The following is a 19,044-nucleotide window of genomic DNA, read 5'->3' as shown; positions in this document are numbered from 1 at the left end:
TAATCTGGCCTGATCACAACAGCCCTTTGGCTCAGCCAGCCTGTGAGGTGAATCCATTTTGAGCGGGAGACTCTCTTCCCTTTCCTCTTGGCCCTACTCATCTCTCCCTGGCTCCACTCCTCTCTGCTTGCCTCTCCTCCCCCTCTCCTTGGCTCTGCTCCTCTCTCAGCTTGTCCTCTTTTTTTATCCTTCCCCTCGACACCACCCCCCCCCCCCCCGCCGCGGCGGCCTGGGGCAGTGGACCAGTAGCTCTACCCCTGCTGGGAGAGCTAGGGAGCCATATCAAAGCGAGGCTGTGTTCCGCCCTCTGGCCCCCTCCCTGTTTGAACACCGGATCAGACGGCCTCTCACGTGCTCCTTCTTAGGACATCCATCTTGCTTTTGTTTGACTCATCCATTGCAATCACTTTAATCCCACTTCCATTTTGGTGTGTTTGTTTTGCAACACTGCCCATAACGTTATCTGTTGCAAAACTGTCAGATTTATATTTTAATTGATTTGTTTTGTTTGTCACATTGACTGCGAGTTATATAAAAATAAAAAATAAATCATATGATTAACATGGCGCTTTCTCCCGGATTGATTGTTTACTGTAAAGTGAGGATGGGCTAAATGGTGGAATGGGAGAGTGCTCGGAGAGGAGGAGGAGGAGGAGGAGGAGGAGGAGGAGAGGGGGGGGGGGGAGGAGGAGGAGGAGAGGGGGGGGGGGGGGGGACGAGAGCAGAGGAGCTGGATGCATATTAGAGTTCAGCAGCTCGCCCCACGGCCTGGGAGCTCCAGTAACAGCATAATACACACTATGTAGGTCAGAGAGACTGCAGTGCTCCACTTCCCCAGCCCAGCCAAACTGACAGGCTGGAACGCCATTGGCGGTCTGCTGGGACGGAAGGATGAGCTTTTTTCTCTCTCTCTCCTCTCCCCCTCCCCCACATCTTCCCCTTCCTGCCTGTTCCCTCTCCTCTCTCTCTCTCTCTCTCTCTCTCTCTCCCTCTCCCTCTCTTCTGTACCATTCTTGTTTTCCGTCTGTGACTGCGTGCGCGTGCACGCGTGTGTGTTGCGGAGGCTGTTTGTGCTTATGTAATTGGGAGCCGTTCACTCTGGTCGCGTGGGCGCGGTGCCCTGACCAGCCCAGCACACACGGATGGACCTGACCTCTGACCTCCCAAGCACACACAGAGGGATCTGACAGCCCGGGCCCTCTCCCTCTCTCCCCTCCTCTCTCTCTCTCTCTCTCTCTCTCTCTCTCTCTCTCTCTCTCTCTCTCTCTCTCTCCTTCTCTCTCTCTCTCTCTCTCTCTCCTCTCTCTCTCGCTCGCTCGCTCTCTCTCTCTCTCTCTCTCTCTCTCTCGCTCTCTCTCTCCCTCTCTCCCCCACTCCCTCTCTCCCTCCCTCTCTCCTTCCTCTCTCTCTCTCATTCTCTCTCTCTCCCTCCCTCTCCCTCCCTCTCTCCCTCTCTCCCTCTCCCTCTCCCTCTCCCTCTCCCTCTCCCTCTCCCTCTCCCTCTCCCTCTCCCTCTCCCTCTCCCTCTCTCCCTCCTCCTGATCGGTCCGTAGCAGGGCTGTCATCCACGGCCCCCCTCAGCCAGCTCGTTATCTCCTCCCAGCGCCACTGCTCGTGCTCCGTGGCGTGCGCCGCCTCGGCTCGCGCCCGCCGCTAAGAATAACACGTCACATGTTCCAGACGTGACGCGCAGTAGGCCAGGCCTACAACCTGTCACCCATTTCTCCCCTCCTTGTATGGTGTAGCATTTTGTTGTTCCTCTTTCTGAAAATGTCTTGTATCTAATTTCCTTCCTCCCTCTCTTCTCTTTTGTTTCTGCAGGATGCTGTTTTGTAACATTTTATACACGAAAAGCCGCACTGGAGGCCCAGAATGCACTGCACAACATAAAGACCTTAAGTGGGGTGAGTAAGAAGCAGCAGCAACAGCAGTTCTGCTTGTCTGCCTTTAACTGCTAGAGCCATAACCCTAGAACCATCACACCCCCCGTGCTACTCTGGACCGGGCGTTAGCAGTCTCCATACCCCTCGTTTCCAACGCCACCAGTGCTGAGTGACTTGAACCCTGCGCCGTGGAGTTAGTAACCACACATCCATGACCAGGAGACGGGATAGGCCGAGACGGGGTCAGGTGCACACTAGGCTGCTGGATGGGAGGAGCCACGGGACCAACCGCTGTGAAGCGGCACAAATTATTCATGCTTGTCCTCATGAATCATGGATGGCTGCGCATCAACATTTTTTATTTTTTCCCAGTTGGGAAGAGGAGGAGAGCTTGGCTGTGGCTCCTAACAATGCTGTGGGTGTGTCAGAGAGAGGGTCTCCTAATTCCACGCCCGATTCATCAGAGAGATTAAAGCTCAGTCGACTGGAACAAGTGCAATTGCTCGTTAAACCTCGACAACACCGCCTCCCTGCCCCATGGCCTGCTCCGAATAACTCCTTACAATCAATTGAATCAATACCAAACAACCTGTTTCCAATTAAAATGATAGCCCCGGCAAACATACACTGGACTATACCTCTGAAGACCATCGATAAGCTGGCCGGCTTATACCAAGTGTCTGTCGACAGCTGCCCGCCAGCCTCGCCCGGTCATGCTGCTATGCTGGCGTTGACCACGGGTCAGCGGGCGCGTCGTCAGTGGAGAGACTCGGGTCGCCTGCCGCTCTCTCTCTCTCTCTCTCTCTCTCTCTCTCTCTCTCTCTCCCCACATGACTGTGTCTCTCCCTCCCCGCGCCGGTGACGTCGGTCCCCACACAGAGCCGGCCATCTGTCCGTTTCTCTCGGTCCCTCTCAGAAAAACGCCGTTTCATAACTGCGGCCTCGCCCCACACTCGGTTTTATGCGTTTCTTGTTTCCTCTCTCTTCTACGTTGGGTGTGGATGGCTAATCCAGAAGGCCCTGCATCCTCCTCTTCCTGTATTAACGGATCTAGAGGAAGTGTCGGGGGGGAAATGACCTGCAGGCAGAGAATATGTCACTAAATCAGATGGGATTTTCTGGTTGGTCCTGGTCAGGCTGTAGCTCTGCCCCTCCTTGCTCTGTCCAGACTAATCTGGTGTGTGTCAGTGGACATGAAGCACTATATCTCAACACCCTCAGAGGCCTGCATGCGTTGAAAAGCAGGCGCGGCCGTGTGTGTGTATCTGTGTTCATGTGAAATGGGATGCCGGAGGGTTTGAGGGGGGTTGACAGGGAGAATCAATATCTGCAATCAGAAGACCGTACTGCTCTCGTCCCAGGAAAGGGGAGTGAAATTGGATCTGAAGAGGATTTCAGACTCCATTCTAGCCAGTGGACCCTGCTATAGTGTGAGGCAGGAGCCAGACCTGATCAAGAGGGGGCCGATGAGGGAGAAGTAGGGCTGAGTTTAAAAAAATCGATTCTGAATCGATTCATGAATCTCAAAATCGATCTTTTATTTAATGAATAAATTAAGGAATGAATAGTTCATTAATTAATTCAATGATTCATTCATTCATTCATTTTTGGAAATCAGTATCGATACCCAGCCCTAGTATTGATGTGTTGCATACCTTGGCAGTCATGTAATTAAGGTTACAGCTCAAAAAAACAGGTTTTAGTAACACTAACCAAATCAACATTGAATCGATTTGAATCGTGATAATCGATTCTGAACCTTGTGAATCGGAATCGAATCGATTCTTGAAATTCGAATCGATACCCAGCCCTAGAAAGAAGGGAGGGCGATGGAGAGGGAGCTGTTTTCGAGGGTTGAGGAATGGCGGTGTGACGAGAGCCAGCAGCAGAGAGAGAGAGAGAAGCCAGCCAAGCACCTGGGATGTTGACTTGTGATAATGTGTGTCTGGGGCGAACCTAGCGATGACGGGCCTGATGTTAACCATGCCTCTGTCCTGGTTTCCAGATGCATCATCCCATCCAGATGAAGCCCGCCGACAGCGAGAAAACGAACGGTGAGTGACGTAGTTACAGATCGGTAAAGACGCGGAGTGTGTGTGTAAACGTGTTGGGGGGGGGGGGGGGGGAGGGGGCAGACGCGGACACTGCTGAAGACTACGATGGATTTCCTCAGAAAGGGTGGCTTTACACCTGAGACCAATGGGGATTATTTGAGCTGCTAGCTGATAGCCATGAGGGCACTGGGCCCTGGAAGTGTGCAGTAATACACAAAATATATATATGGTGTTTGCAAGACCTTGTTGACCTATTGGGCAACATGGGCTGTAGCACAGAGCCCCTCCCTGGGCACAGCAGATTAGGTAGACGTTTTGAATGTGGTTTTGGGGTTTGATGGTGTTTTGATAGTATATGTTTTGATAGTATACTGACAGTTTTGGTCCAGTTTCCCACCTATAGAATAGCTTACAATGTCTTGTTGAAAAGATGCTTCACCAATCAATAAATCAATCAATCAAAGCTTTCTTTGTATAGCGCATTTCATACCCAGAGGCAACACAATGCGCTTTACAGAGAACAAGGGAGGTGGGCAGACGTCCCACCCCTACATATTCCAGAGGGAAGCAAAAAAACTGTATCATGCGTTCACGTGTTCAACGGCGGAAGAGTACTGAGAGATTGGTTAGTTTATTGTCCTTCAACAGGGAATGTTTTGTCTCTATTGTTTCACTCTAGCATACAGTATTCTCTCTGCTTCTGACGTCCTTTGTCATAGCCCTGTTTGTCAAATTTGCGGTGGGTCTTCGTCATTGGTTGCGTTATTGTACTTTTAGTTTTCCGGTTGAAAATTGTGGACGTAGGGCCCAGGGATGTGTTACCCCTGGGCCATGGGATGTGTGTTACCCCTGGGAGGTGTGTTACCCCTGGGCCCTGGGAGGTGTGTTACCCCTGGGAGGTGTGTTACCCCTGGGCCCTGGGATGTGTGTTACCCCTGGGAGGTGTTACCCCTGGGCCCTGGGAGGTGTGTTACCCCTGGGCCCTGGGAGGTGTGTTACCCCTGGGCCCTGGGAGGTGTGTTACCCCTGGGCCCTGGGAGGTGTGTTACCCCTGGGCCCTGGGAGGTGTGTTACCCCTGGGCCCTGGGAGGTGTGTTACCCCTGGGCCCTGGGAGGTGTTAGCCCTAGGTGTCAGGGGTTGGGGAGATTAACGGCTTTAGAAGGCGAAAAGGGGAGGAGGAGAGCAGGTAGAGAGGATCTGGCGAAGGCCGTAAGTGGATGATAAAGGACTCATCTGTTCAGGGAGGGAGATACTGAGGGAGGGGGGGGGAGACTGAGGGAGGGGGGGGAGACTGAGGGAGGGGGGGGAGACTGAGGGAGGGGGGGGAGACTGAGGGAGGGGGAGACTGAGGGAGGGGGGAGACTGAGGGAGGGGGAGACGGAGGGAGGGGGGAGACGGAGGGAGGGGGGGAGACTGAGGGAGGGGGAGACTGAGGGAGGGGGGAGACTGAGGGAGGGGGGAGACTGAGGGAGGGGGGAGACTGAGGGAGGGGGGAGACTGAGGGAGGGGGGGAGACGGAGGGAGGGGGGAGACGGAGGGAGGGGGGAGACGGAGGGAGGGGGGGAGACGGAGGGAGGGGGAGACTGAGGGAGGGGGGAGACTGAGGGAGGGGGGGAGACTGAGGGAGGGGGAGACTGAGGGAGGGGGGAGACTGAGGGAGGGGGAGACTGAGGGAGGGGGAGGGGGAGACTGAGGGAGGGGGAGACTGAGGGAGGGGGAGGGGGAGACTGAGGGAGGGGGAGACTGAGGGAGGGGGAGGGGGAGACTGAGGGAGGGGGAGGGGGAGACTGAGGGAGGGGGGGAGACTGAGGGAGGGGGGGAGACGGAGGGAGGGGGGAGACGGAGGGAGGGGGAGACGGAGGGAGGGGGGGAGACGGAGGGAGGGGGAAACGGAGGGAGGGGGAGAGACTGAGGGAGGGGGAGAGACTGAGGGAGGGGGAGACTGAGGGAGGGGGGGAGACGGAGGGAGGGGGAGACGGAGGGAGGGGGGGAGACTGAGGGAGGGGGGAGACTGAGGGAGGGGGAGACTGAGGGAGGGGGAGACTGAGGGAGGGGGGAGACGGAGGGAGGGGGGGAGACTGAGGGAGGGGGAGGGGGAGACTGAGGGAGGGGGAGACTGAGGGAGGGGGAGACTGAGGGAGGGGGGGAGACGGAGGGAGGGGGAGACGGAGGGAGGGGGGAGACGGAGGGAGGGGAGGAGGGAGACTGAGGGAGGGGGGAGACTGAGGGAGGGGGAGACTGAGGGAGGGGGAGACTGAGGGAGGGGAGACTGAGGAGGGGGAGACTGAGGGAGGGGGGAGACTGAGGGAGGGGGAGACTGAGGGAGGGGGAGACTGAGGGAGGGGAGACTGAGGGAGGGGGAGACTGAGGGAGGGGGGGAGACGGAGGGAGGGGAGACGGAGGGAGGGGGGAGACGGAGGGAGGGGGAGGAGGGAGGGGGAGGAGGGAGACTGAGGGAGGGAGGGAGACTGAGGGAGGGGGGGAGACTGAGGGAGGGGGGAGACTGAGGGAGGGGGAGACTGAGGGAGGGGGGGAGACTGAGGGAGGGGGGAGACTGAGGGAGGGGGGGAGACTGAGATTGGGGAGCGACGGAGACGACTTGACAGCTTGAGTGAGAGGAGGGAAAGTGACACCGCGGAGAGGTGAGAGATTGAACTGGAAAAAGAGAGGCGGAGGGTTTCGCTTTGGCTCACATAGCTCTTGTGCCACTCAAGTGTTCTCACACCCTTCCTCCCCATCCAGCTGTGGAGGACAGAAAGCTCTTCATCGGAATGGTCTCAAAGAAGTACGGGGAGAACGAGGTCAGGATGATGTTCTCGGCGTTCGGACAGATCGAGGAGTGCCGAATCCTCCGGGGACCAGACGGCCTGAGCAGAGGTGCGTCCTCCCTCCCCCGTATCCCCCACAATGCACCACTCCACCACCGCTCTCCATGCGCTCATTATCCCACCACACATTCTGATGAAACTTGAACACACCACCTACCACATACGGTTATGTCAACCCCCCCCCTTCCATATTCTAGTGCTATTCAACCTCAATTGGTGCCCACTCTCCATTCCACCCCCACATGAGTCTCCTTGCGTCACACTCACCTCCTACCGAGCAGGGGGTTGGGTGGGGGTTGTGTGGGGGTGGGGGGGGCCTCCGCTCGCCGCCCAGAACAATGGGCCGTCGCCCTGGCAACCCCTGGCTGCTGGCGTTGTGTGGGCTCAGCTGGCAGACAGAGGCAGCAGCGCTGTTCCTCTCCCCTGTACCCACCCCCCCCCCCCCCCCCCCCCCTTCCGTCACCACCACCAGCCACGCTCCACAAAGGCTGCCGCAACTCCCCCCATCCGTGCCGCATAAGACGCCATAACCACCGCGCCCCGAGCCTCGTCGACGCGTGCTAACGCTAGCACCCAGCGACGGAGCTCTCCCCGCCAGCGCAGCCTTTAATAACGGTGCCACGCGACGACGACAATCTGTGTTACCTTAGCATGTAGTCTCACTGGCTCTTCCATGTGGAAGATCTGACGCCTAACCCCAAGCGTGTGCACAATTTGAGTTCAGTTCACTTTATTTCCACCCATAGCCTTTCGATGTGTACATTGTTTGTGTGTATGTTGCGTGTACAAACACATTCACCTGCCCACCCAGTCTGTCAGTCACCTCACCTAGCAGAGCATCTTCTGGGGGTCCTAATAGAATCTGTGGGTCATTGTTACTGTGCTCATGTGATTGTTGTGACTGTTCTCCTCGTTGTGTTTCTTTCTCCATGTGCTAACCAGTGAGAGCGGTTCTGTGTGTGCTTGGAGTGCCGTTCTCTGTACAATGTGTTTTTTGGGGTTCATAACGAGTTGTCCAAACCTTTTTGTCTTGTTTTGTTTCTTCTTTGTCCCTTCTCCTCCTCCTCCTCCTCCTCCTCTCCCCTCTCCTATTGTCCCCCCTCCCCCCTACAGGCTGTGCGTTTGTCACATTTTCTACCAGGGCTATGGCACAGAATGCAATCAAAACCATGCATCACTCTCAGACTATGGAGGTACTGTACCCCTACTGTACCACACCCCACCCCCCACCCTCTGTGCGTTCTGCTGCCTCCTTGTGTTGAAAAGATGGAGAATCTCAGGAGCACAAGACTTCCATTGTCACAGAGCATGAGTCATTCTGCGAAGCCACTCGACTAGATATCTAATCACTTTCAGTCAAAACAAGTGTAGCCAAACGAATGGGACATTAACCTGGCTTTAAGCAGCTTAAATTAGAAAGTGTATTGAGGATTCGTCGGTGAATCATTTTATACCTTGCTCAATATTGATTAGAGATTTGCCTAAAAGCTCCAATAAAGTATTCACTAATGTTTACCTGGTAGAATGGAGAGTGGAGAGACGGCTCCATTTGATGTGTCTTGGCGAGCTAAGTAAGATGCTCTCTCTACCTTAGCTCGTTTCCTAGCAGGTTCCTCCCGAACTGGGTCTGAGTCCTAGTCAGCCTGGAGTCCTGTAGAAGTGGAGCAGCGGTAATGTGACAGCGAGTAGGTCAGAGGCTCCCCAGTGAAGCGTCCAAGCAAGTCTAATTAGGAAGTGAATCGACTCTGTGGGAGGCTCCCAGATAAAAGCCTAGGCCCCAGTAGTAGTGGCACCCTTTTTTCCCCCTCCAACCCCCAATCCCCCCCCCCCTGTCTGATGCCATGGGAGCTGCTGCGGGTGTTGGCGGCCATTTTCCCTGTCAAGCCTGGTCCCTGTCTGGCTCTTAACTCGCTACACTCGACGCATGTCCGTCCTGTCTGTTCATGTCGCTGGGTAATCCAGCTGTGTTGGCCGGTCAGTCCGGCGGGTGGGCAGCAACCACCGTTGCCCCCCCCCCCCCCCACCCCACCCCTTGTTGTTAAATGTCTTATCTGGTTTTTTACATCTGCCGACCTGAGTTGTCCTCGTTTGGGTGTCACTGTTATCGTCTCCATCTCTCCGTCTGCCTGTATGTGGACTCTTTAAGTCCTCCTGGTGTTAGTGTCACTATTACAGTATTTACTCGTTCCCTGGTGTGGAATGTGGCCTGGCTTTTAGTCCTGCATGACAGCATCCTGTGTGTATGTTAGCCTGGATGCGAATGCAACACCGGGAGATCTGTAGAGTATTCCCCATCGGCAAAGAGGGGCGAAGGCTGCTCCCAAAAGGGCCCTTGCAAAGAGTGCTTCCCATACATTAGTGATGCCGAGGACATGTGAACATTGTGAGTGTCTAATCCGCCCCCCCCCCTGCCCGCAGGGCTGTACCTCGCCCATGGTGGTGAAGTTCGCAGACACGCAGAGGGACAAGGAGCAGCGGCGTCTGCAGCAGCAGCTCACCCAGCAGATGCAGCAGCTTAACAGCGCCTCCACCTGGGGAAACCTGGCAGGGCTGGGCGCCCTCACGCCTCAGTACCTGGCCGTAAGTGAAAGAATGCGCTTTGGGAAACACACAAACGTTTGAAAGGAAAATGTTTTTTTTTTTCTTGTTCTTTGAACTGAGGATTTCTCTCCTTTTCAACAGTTGCTCCAGCAGGCGACGTCTACCAGTAACCAGGGTAGCTTTAGCAGCCTTCAGAGGGGGCTAGGAGGTGAGTCACTACTGTCTATCCAACCCCCGCTCCCGACTCCGCCCATCTAAGCCCCGCCCCCACACACACACACGGATAAACTGGCACTCTGCATGTCAACAGCCTTCTGACTCGGCTCCACGGCCACATAGTTTCACCAGCACTAGGATCCCCTCACCGTTTAATTAGATCATCAGTACATTAGTCAGTGCTGCTATACTGAGGGACGGACACAGTCGGCTCGAGACAAACACATTAATCCAGCCATTCCCAGTGCATCCACACTACCCTTGTGAGTGAACGACGAGGACGAAATGGACCGAAAACAACATTGTAATTGATTTAATGTGAATTGATGCAATGAACATCAGCATTCACTTTGCATGAGGCCCCAGTCCCCGGTGTTTCTAGAACCCCCCGCCCCGTGGCCCCCAGCTGATACAGGTCTCTCTGCTGGTCCTGCCCCCCAGGTGTGAACCCGCTGCAGCTGCAGAACCTGGCCACGTTAGCGGCGGCTGCGGCTGCAGTCCACAGCTCGGGCACCCCCTCCTCCTCCCTGTCAGCCAATGGAGGAGTCCTAGCAGCGCTGGCCGGTCCAGGTAATTTAGCTGTCCGGCGCCCGTAACAGCCTGGCTGACGTCCCCCCACTCCCCCACACCACCCACCCTTATCACTCCTCAAACCACCCACCCACCCATCACCCAGCGTTTGCTTAACAGCCAGCTGTGTCATCCCTCATTTACTTTTATGAGAGTTAATCATCCGTATGGATTTCAAGTCCCTCCATTCATCCCTCTCTCTGGTCTGTGTAAATACCGCTTTCCTTCATTCATCTCGGTTGAACGGCATCGGCTACGACGTGCTTTTCTTCCTGCCTTATTACTGCGTCTCCATATTGATTTTTGTGTCCAGGTCCAATGCTGCTCAGGGTACACAGTAGTAACCTATTTGTGTCTGTGTGTGTGTGTCCGTGTGTGTGTCCGTGTGTGTGTCCGTGTGTGTGTCCGTCAGCTGGCACAGCGGGCCATAGTGCAGGCGCTGCCATGAACACCCTGGCCTCCCTGGGCACCCTGCAGAGCCTCACTGGGGCCTCCATGGGCCTCGGCAACCTCAGCGCCCTCACCGGCTCCGTCAGCGGTGAGCACCCTCCTCCAGAACGGCTCCTTAGCTAGCATGCTAATATGAGAAGAACATCTACTTCATATCTTTGGCCATGTCTTGGCCAGGACCCTCTTGTAAAAGAGATTTTTAATCTCAATGTGACCCCCCCCCCCAAAAAAAAATAATATATATATATCTTTGACCTTGACATTCAACATTACTATGAATTTTCATATGCGCACAGTACGTCCTTGCAGTATTGGTGAATCACACCGATGTCTAAAGAGGCGTGTCAGGTTTTTGAGACTCCTCCCTCCTCTGCTGTGGTCAGGTATGGCAGCCTTGAACGGGGGCCTGGGAGCCTCCATGGCCAACGGCTCGGCGGCCAGCTCCATGGACGCCCTGACCCAGGCCTACTCAGGGATGCAGCAGTACACGGCCTCCGCCCTCCCCTCCCTCTACAGCCAGTCCCTGCTGCAGCAGAGCGCCGCCGGGAGCCAGAAGGAGGGTCAGTCTGGCAAACGCACACACACACACACGCACACACACGCTGACGGTTAAACCTCGTTTCTACAACGGAGAGTTTGGATACTTGATTCTGATTGGCTAGCAGCAGTGGTAAAATACTCTGTAACCCACTGCTGCGACCGCATAACAATTAGTATTAATGCGCCGTCAATCTCATAAGATCAAGCGGTAGGCTATGCTTTGCGTAGCAACCACTCGCAGCAACCTCACCTTTTTCGTATCCTATTACAAAAACGCACTCATCAGTCCGACTCCCAACACTTCCCCTACCAGCAAAAACGAGTGCTCTGGAGAACTGTTTTAATAACTGCACCATGGCTGGAAATATTCAAATAAACGTGAACCACCCGAATTATGCCTTATGGTTTATGCAAACAAGGCCAACTCAAATAGGCGAGATAGCCTATGTTGCCTGGCAACCATTTAATTCAGAACTAAAGCCTATCGCGGAAGATTTTGTAAATACTAAAATTATAAGAATGATCAGTAAATAAATGATTGAATGTTACTACTGAGTGTTTTTTGTGAATATATATATATGTAGTAACCGTTGTAGAAAAGCAATTGACCACTCGAGGCAGTGGGTTACAGGGGATTTTACCACAGCTACGGGGGTTTTAGGCCCTCCGTTATCGCGTCGGGCCTAACAACGCCCCGTAGCTGTGGTAAAATCCCCTGTAACCCACTGCCTCTCGTGGTCAATTGCTTAATTATACTTAAGACGAGCTATGGCCCATGGATGCCATGGAAACCAGGGATTCCATTCCATGGCAACCGAGAGCCTTGAGACTTGAGTCATAGCTCGTCTCATGAAGTATGAACTAGGCTTTTAGACCACAGGCTCAAGGAGCAGCATTAGTACCTCCCGTGTTCCTTTCCATCGATTTGAAGTGTTCTCTGCCCTCTCCACCAGGACCTGAGGGTGGGAACCTGTTCATCTACCACCTCCCCCAGGAGTTCGGGGACCAGGACGTCCTGCAGATGTTCATGCCTTTCGGAAATGTGGTTTCTGCCAAAGTCTTCATCGACAAACAGACCAATCTGAGCAAGTGCTTCGGTACGTAGTCCAATCTGACAAAACTGAAAAAACTAGATGGCTGACTTGACACAATGTCCTACTTCTCCATTGGCTAAGTACTACATTAGCATAGCGAGACATACCAAAAAATGGTGCAAGTTTGTCGAATATTGGTGAATGCGATTGGTAAAAACTAGGGTTGCAAATTTGAAGGAATTTCATTAACCGATAACTATTAACCTTAACAAACAATAGTCGATTAATTGATAAGAACGTCCCGCGCTGGACTGCGCTTTGCTCGCTTCATTTTTTTTTTTGTTCGTCTTCCGTTGTGTCGTTGAAATTTCCCGGCATCCCAATTAGCCTTCACTACATGGCGTGACGTCCTCATGTGCAGTCAGACCTTAAATCATGATTACATTTCACACAACTCCCATTGATAACGTTCGTTCAAAAAAAAAGTTCTGTTCCATTAAAAAGCAATTAATCGAGTATCCAAATCTTACTATAGTAAATTCTTATCAGCAATCAATCGATAGTCGATTAACTGTTAACATCCCTAGTAAAAACTCTCCTCTCCCTTTCACTCCCCAGGGTTTGTCAGCTACGACAACGCCGTGTCTGCGCAGGCCGCCATCCAGGCCATGAACGGCTTCCAGATCGGCATGAAGAGGCTGAAAGTGCAGCTGAAGCGCTCCAAGAACGACAGCAAACCCTACTGATCTGAGCCCCTGGGCCCCCCCCAGCTCCCATGTTAGCACTGCTAGGGTAAGTTCACCCGTGAGCCAAGGCCACCACCGCAGAGACACTTAACCTGCGCGAGGGACACTCATCCACTCTTTTAACGGTTACCACCTTCTTTCCATGTTTACTGCACCCATTCGCTTTTCAGTTTTCAACATGTGATTTGAGTGGTATTAAATGTGTAATTTATATGATTATTTATGAGCATCACTGGAGCCAGTGTTGGAAGGGGTGTTTGGTATGAAAGAGGCGCAAACGTCAGTGTTTAATCTCCATACCATTTCATCGCCTCCAGGTGTCAAAGTAGACAGGTTGACTAAGGATCAGTCATTGAGAAGGTCATAGGTCACCCTATCAGGGCTCAGACCTCTGGCCTTTGGTCGTCACGCGCACCGTCACTCCCTAATATGTGAAGATCTCTTCTAGCTTTCAGCTTATCTCCCTTTACTTTGGTCTTTTTGTTGTCTATCTCTCATTCTCGGTCTTTCTCTCCATCTTTTCATGTCAAGCTGAGCTTACCTCTCTGTTTCACTACTAACAACTTCTTCCAATCATTCCATCCATCCTCCATGTCTCCCACAAGGGACTGGTTACTGATGGATCTCTTTAGCTGCCAAGTACATTGCATTCAGAAAGTATTCAGACACTTTTTCCCACCTTTTCCACATTTTATGTTACAGCCTTATTCTAAAATGTATTAAATTTAAAAAAATAAATAAATAAAAAATCTACAATGTACACACAATACCCCATGATGACAACGTAAAAACAGGCTTTTATAAATGTTTGCAAATGTAGTAAAAAAAAAACAACAACATCACATTAACACAAGTATTCAGACATTTTCTTCATTAGTACTTTGTTGAGGCACTTTTGGCAGTGATTGCAGCCTCAAGTCTTCTTGGGGTTTGACGGCACACCTGTATTTCGGAATTTATCCCATTCTTGTCTGCAGATCCTCTCAAGCTCTGTTAGGTTGGATGGGGGGTGTTGCTGTACAACAATTTTCAGGCCTTTCCAAAGATGTTTGATCGGGTCCAAGCCCAGGCTCTGGGCTGGGCCACTCGAGGACTTTCACACGCTTGTCCCGAAACCACAAAACTGTCTAAAAACCTGTTCGGATTGTGTGTAGACTGACGAGGAACAATTTTTTATTTAATCAATTTTAGAAAAAGGCTGTAACATAAATGTGGAAAAAGTGAAGGGGTCTGGATAGTTTCTGAATGCACTATACAGTCTATGTGCCTGTTTTAGTCTACCATACATCTGGTGGTGTCACTTCCCTAAACCTTTGTGTTGTTTTGTGTTGGGGACCCCAACTGTCCTTATGTGTCGATTGGCGTTGTTTTTGTTGGTTGTGCCTCCATGGTTGAAAGGTTCTTGTGCTGTGGCTCTAACTTTCTCTCTCTCTCTCTCTCTCTCTCTCTCTCTCTCTCTTTCTCTCTCTCTCCCTCTCTCTTTTCTCTCTCCCTCTCTCCTTTTGTGTTTTTCTTCCTTATAGAACAAATCTCCATGCCTGTTTGCTCATCATTAGCCTAGCATGTCCTCATGGTGTTGAAAGCCAAGCCAAACTCCTGGCCTCATCATCCCCACCATCTGTCTCTAAGCTCGCCTGACCAATACCTGGCCACACCCACTGACCCCTGACCTTAGCTCAACCTGAGTTTTGCATGTAAATTCCTTTTTTGTTTGTTTTCTGTATAAAAATGTGAGGGGTGGGAGGGAGGTCAAGCAAATCAATGTGAAATCTTACCTGCGCTCATTTCATTTAAGAGACTTTCTTTATTACTAGCAAATGCAGAAACCTTGTTTTAAAGCCTGTGGGATAATTTTTCTTATTTTTTAATTTGCTTGTTTATGTTGCTTTCTTTTTACCTCTCTCTCAGTAAAGTTCACTTGAAAGTTGTATACAGGGATTGGCACACAGCTGTGCTACTTGGTGCCATTAGCAATATGTTGGCTTCTGAAACAAATGCTATAGACCACTCTCAAACACTTTTGAAAGTCTGATTATCTCAATACCCCTCAGTGCTCTGTAATGGGTTTTTACAATTTGCAGGCAGTGTAAAGATTTTCACCGAGGCTGTTTAAAAAGCGTATCTTGGTTTTTCATTAAAGAAAATATACAGTGTATTTACCTTTTTCTTTTCCAAAATATTAATGGCACAATAAAAGAGGTAGCTTTGTTCTGTCTTGGGAAATGACTACCTACATGAGTCGACTTTTTTAGAACTGATTCACAAATAGACAATCTGTGGTTTAAATGCACACTTAGATTACCTATATTTTATACCATTGAATCTATAGAAGTTTAACGATAAGTAATGGAAACCCAGGCAAACTGTGGGTTCTTTTGTAGATTATGTTGTAATGTCATCTTTGTTGGGGTCTTAAGTGTATCACGTTTTTAAAGAGGACTAAAATTTCTTTGCTCGATCAACACAGCCTTTAAAAAAAAAAAAAAGAAGAAAAAAAAACCTGTCATTACTAGCGATGTAAATGCATACTTGTCAGAATTTCTTTCTGGATTAGTTTTAACTATTTTAACCTCTGCGAAAACATTTTTTTTTGGGGACACCAGTTATTGGATTTGTCATTGTCTCATCTTGGGGAATATAGACTTTTTCTTTTTTTTTTACGCGAAAAGAAGTTAAATTTAGTGTTAAATTCCTAAGGTACGTCTTGTTGAATTTTTTGGTGAATTTCTTGATGATTTAATTAATGGATGTTTTTGTTTTTAGTATGGATGCCTCACTGAAATAATTATTTACAACGTTTGTCAACATAGATGACAACGTATTTTTGTTGTTAAAAGTGCCCATGTGTCAAACTCAGTGTTTTCAGTTCTCATAACACTCTTTCTTGTGACGGTGCCCAACTACTCTCCCTCGTGTACACGCACACTTTCCTGCACCTGTAGTTTTGGGAGCCCCTGAAGGTGAGATCACTTGCATGTAACACACACAGCTTGCAGATCTATACAGGAAACGCATACATTCTTTGCAGATTATAATCACCGTTTTCAGAAATGCTTATGTTTTGAAACACACTCAGTACGCACTGCTAAATCAGTGTTCGTTTACAAAAGCATTCCAATTTTCAGCTCCAGGTTTACTTGTGTATCTGTATTGGGGTGGATTATGTTTTCAGGAAGATGAAACGACCCGAATCATTACAACAACCTCACATCCCTCTCAATGAAAATGTCCCCAAGAATGCATACCCGATGGCACTGAAGAGTTGTCAACTCAGGGTCTTTGTGTGGTTTTCCAACAGGCTAGAAATTAAGACACAAAATGCACAATTGTAACCGTTGGATGCTAAATTCTTTTTTTTTCTTTTTTTTTTTTATATATATACATCACCCAAAAAGGTACTTGGGAGGGTACTTGAGGGAGTTTTGACTTTGGCTTGGTTCAGCTGGATGGAGGGATGTCACAGTTAAGCACCCATATGAGAAATATTCACTTTTGTAAGGTTTTGGGTGATTTGTCCCAGATTAGTAAGGTACCACTTGTTTTACTTTAACGTGAGCATGTGCTTTTTGTGGTGTGTTTTATATCCAAATGCAATACAATATTAAAAGTGCCATATATACGTGTAGAAGCTGTCTACGCAGAAACTATTAGGCCTTGGTTTAGAAACTAGATCGCTGCAGATGGTCGTCTTTACTTGTTCATTATATTGAAGCCAGTGTCATGAAAGCTCTCTTGCTGATGGTGTCCCTGTGTGTTGATTTATTGGTAAATACTGTATGTGAGATGTGACGTGTACTGAATTTGAATAAATTGGCAAGTTCTATGTAGATGTATACAATAAACAACCCAAACCTTTTCTATGTAGATGTATACAATAAACAACCCAAACCTTCTTAGTGAGTGGAGCAAGTTGAGGTAACACTTTGCAGTACATACACAGACAATGCATTTAGTAAAATATGAAATATTATGTGATTGTGCTTTATCAGAGAAATATCCTTTTTACAACATTAACCAACATACAACAATTAACCAAAACTGTGTGTGCCATATGATTATTATCATCAGTAAGTGTTGGTCAACATTGACACCCAACACTTATCAAATGTTAGTTAATATTCAGGTGTACTGAATATTAACTCTGAAGTGTGTTGCAAAGTGTTACCATAAACACCTGAATAAAAGCACAATGCCTACACATGGTAGAAACTCACTTCGGGGGCTTCCTTCACAAAGACCGTTCTCTCAGTTTCTCTGTCACCGCTCACTCTTTCTTTTCTCACTCTGAAGTGCTATTTGACAAACTGTGTGGTAGCTTTGCATCTCTAGATATTGTCTTGGTCAAAATTCTATCCTCTGTATCATTTTCTTGTCTTATAATTGGTAATGACTATGTTCATGTTCCACAGATAATTTGATAGATGTTTGTGTTGTCTTGAGAAAAGCCAAAGTCGGTGCATCTTGATGTGATCTGTAAACATACAGTAGTTTCTGTTTAACAACTTTTTGAACTGGGTGGGATTTGAAAAAAACAAAATGACAAAAACAGGCTTTCCAATTTCTACAACTGGTTGTTCATATGTATTTTGTACCAGTGGAGCTTTTTATATTGGAAATTAAAGAAAAAAATCTATTGGAAAAATTGTCTGGCCTCTCAATGTGGCCTTGCCTTGACTGGGTCTTGAGTTTGGCCTCTTGGTGGTGTCAAGAAATTTTGGTTGTAAGTTGTCACTAAAATATCTTATTTTGATTTCATTTACTTGATCTCTACATGTTCCTCACTTCGTTATTCAATTATATTTTGGGGGGGGGGGGTTGGGATCCTCTAAATCGTGGTAAGTTTCTTGTTAGTATTGTGCTGTCCACATGGTTAAATGGCCATCGGGATTTAGACAACTTGTGTGGATGTGTCTTAGTTTAATAGATATGACTTATTTGTTGTTTAGTTTGGGCTTTGCTTTTACCTGTGTAGATCTTTGTTTTCCCATAGCGAAGTGTGTAGATGGAAGAGTCAGTGTTTTTTTGGTAAATGTTTGTTCATGTGTGGTGTGTTTCTTTGCCTCTGTCTCCAAAATTAAACCATTTCCCCTAATATTGAATGTGTCTTTGTGTGTTGTGTAGTCCCAGTGCTTGTCCAGTGTTGTAAATACATTTACAAACCCCCCTCAGTGTCGTGTCGTCCTCCCTAACTTTCTCTCCATTGTGTTTCCGTTTGCCTATTATTTTCAAGCTACAACTTATATTGCTAATTAGAAATGTTTTGGTATTAACATTCTAATGTTAACTAAATGTGGATTTGGGGGATATAAATGTGGTTCTTCTGTATCAGCCTGGATGGATCAAAGTCCTACATGAACGTCTAAACAAGGCCTTGGTAGGTACATTCCTCCCACTGCTTATCCAGGGTGGCCATGTCCTTCACATGCAACTGAATCACAGGAGCAGCAATGTAAGTACAATGGGACAATGATCCTCCATTTGCATCACCTCGCCTATGTAATGGAATTGTCTCCACAAGGCCTTTTGAGGAGCACAAGAGAATGAATATCTGCACTAGGCCACCCTTTCACTCCTTAAAGAAAACTTATGAATATCTGCATTATGCCTCCCTTTCACTCGTTAAAGAGCGTTTGTCACCACCTAGTGGAGTGAATACCCATTTGAAGGTACTGTATACTGTAGACCGCATTGAAGTTAGACTTAACTGATAGTACATAGGTAGGCTACAAAGCATAGCATTCTGTCTCAATCGCCCCTGTCTCCTCACCTCTGGACCACCATCTGTTGGAATCTGAACCATATGCTGCTCTGTCCTCAAACACATGAAGCTTCTGTAGACTACCTGTACTACCAAGCCCAGATGTGTGACTGGACCTCAATATTGGCAGTTCATCTGAAGCAGAAGTAATTAATCGAAATTATTAGGCATCAACTAGCCTACTTAATCTTTGTTTGGGGAATGTGCCAGGGTTGCCAACTCTCACGCATTGGCCGTGAGACACATGGGATCGAGCCTCGTCACACGCACACGCCGCAATGGAATTTCACACGGCAAAATAAATAAATAAAACGTTTTTGCGGCATCCCTGGACATGCATGTCGCTGATTGCTATCGATTTAAACCTATTAAGCTTGGGCAGCTCATCAAACGTTGCCCGCTCCGGATTGAATGATTAAGATA

General features: G+C 49.2%; 1 protein-coding gene across 3 annotated transcripts in view; it reads left to right on the top strand.

Annotated features, from left to right (window-relative positions):
- celf2 (cugbp, Elav-like family member 2) overlaps window positions 1-17,639 on the top strand; it is a 29,741-nt gene extending 12,102 nt beyond the window's left edge. For 2 of the 3 annotated variants that reach the window (XM_084452988.1, XM_084452989.1), the window contains exons 3-14: window positions 1,822-1,904; window positions 3,889-3,937; window positions 6,681-6,815; window positions 7,880-7,959; window positions 9,185-9,346; window positions 9,449-9,515; window positions 9,965-10,093; window positions 10,506-10,631; window positions 10,927-11,103; window positions 12,037-12,180; window positions 12,736-12,909; window positions 14,387-17,639. In XM_084452988.1, the coding sequence (XP_084309114.1) occupies window positions 1,822-1,904; window positions 3,889-3,937; window positions 6,681-6,815; window positions 7,880-7,959; window positions 9,185-9,346; window positions 9,449-9,515; window positions 9,965-10,093; window positions 10,506-10,631; window positions 10,927-11,103; window positions 12,037-12,180; window positions 12,736-12,863 (1,280 nt within the window). In that variant the 3' untranslated portion in view covers window positions 12,864-12,909; window positions 14,387-17,639. The remainder of the gene's footprint in view (window positions 1-1,821; window positions 1,905-3,888; window positions 3,938-6,680; window positions 6,816-7,879; window positions 7,960-9,184; window positions 9,347-9,448; window positions 9,516-9,964; window positions 10,094-10,505; window positions 10,632-10,926; window positions 11,104-12,036; window positions 12,181-12,735; window positions 12,910-14,386) is intronic. The other variant, XM_084452990.1, reaches the window with a different exon arrangement.
- Window positions 17,640-19,044: the final 1,405 nt, after the last annotated feature.

The sequence above is a fragment of the Borostomias antarcticus genome (assembly GCF_949987555.1).
Source record: "Borostomias antarcticus genome assembly, chromosome: 18".
NCBI classification, from domain to species: domain Eukaryota; kingdom Metazoa; phylum Chordata; class Actinopteri; order Stomiiformes; family Stomiidae; genus Borostomias; species Borostomias antarcticus.
This window is presented reverse-complemented; position numbering and strand designations above follow the sequence as displayed.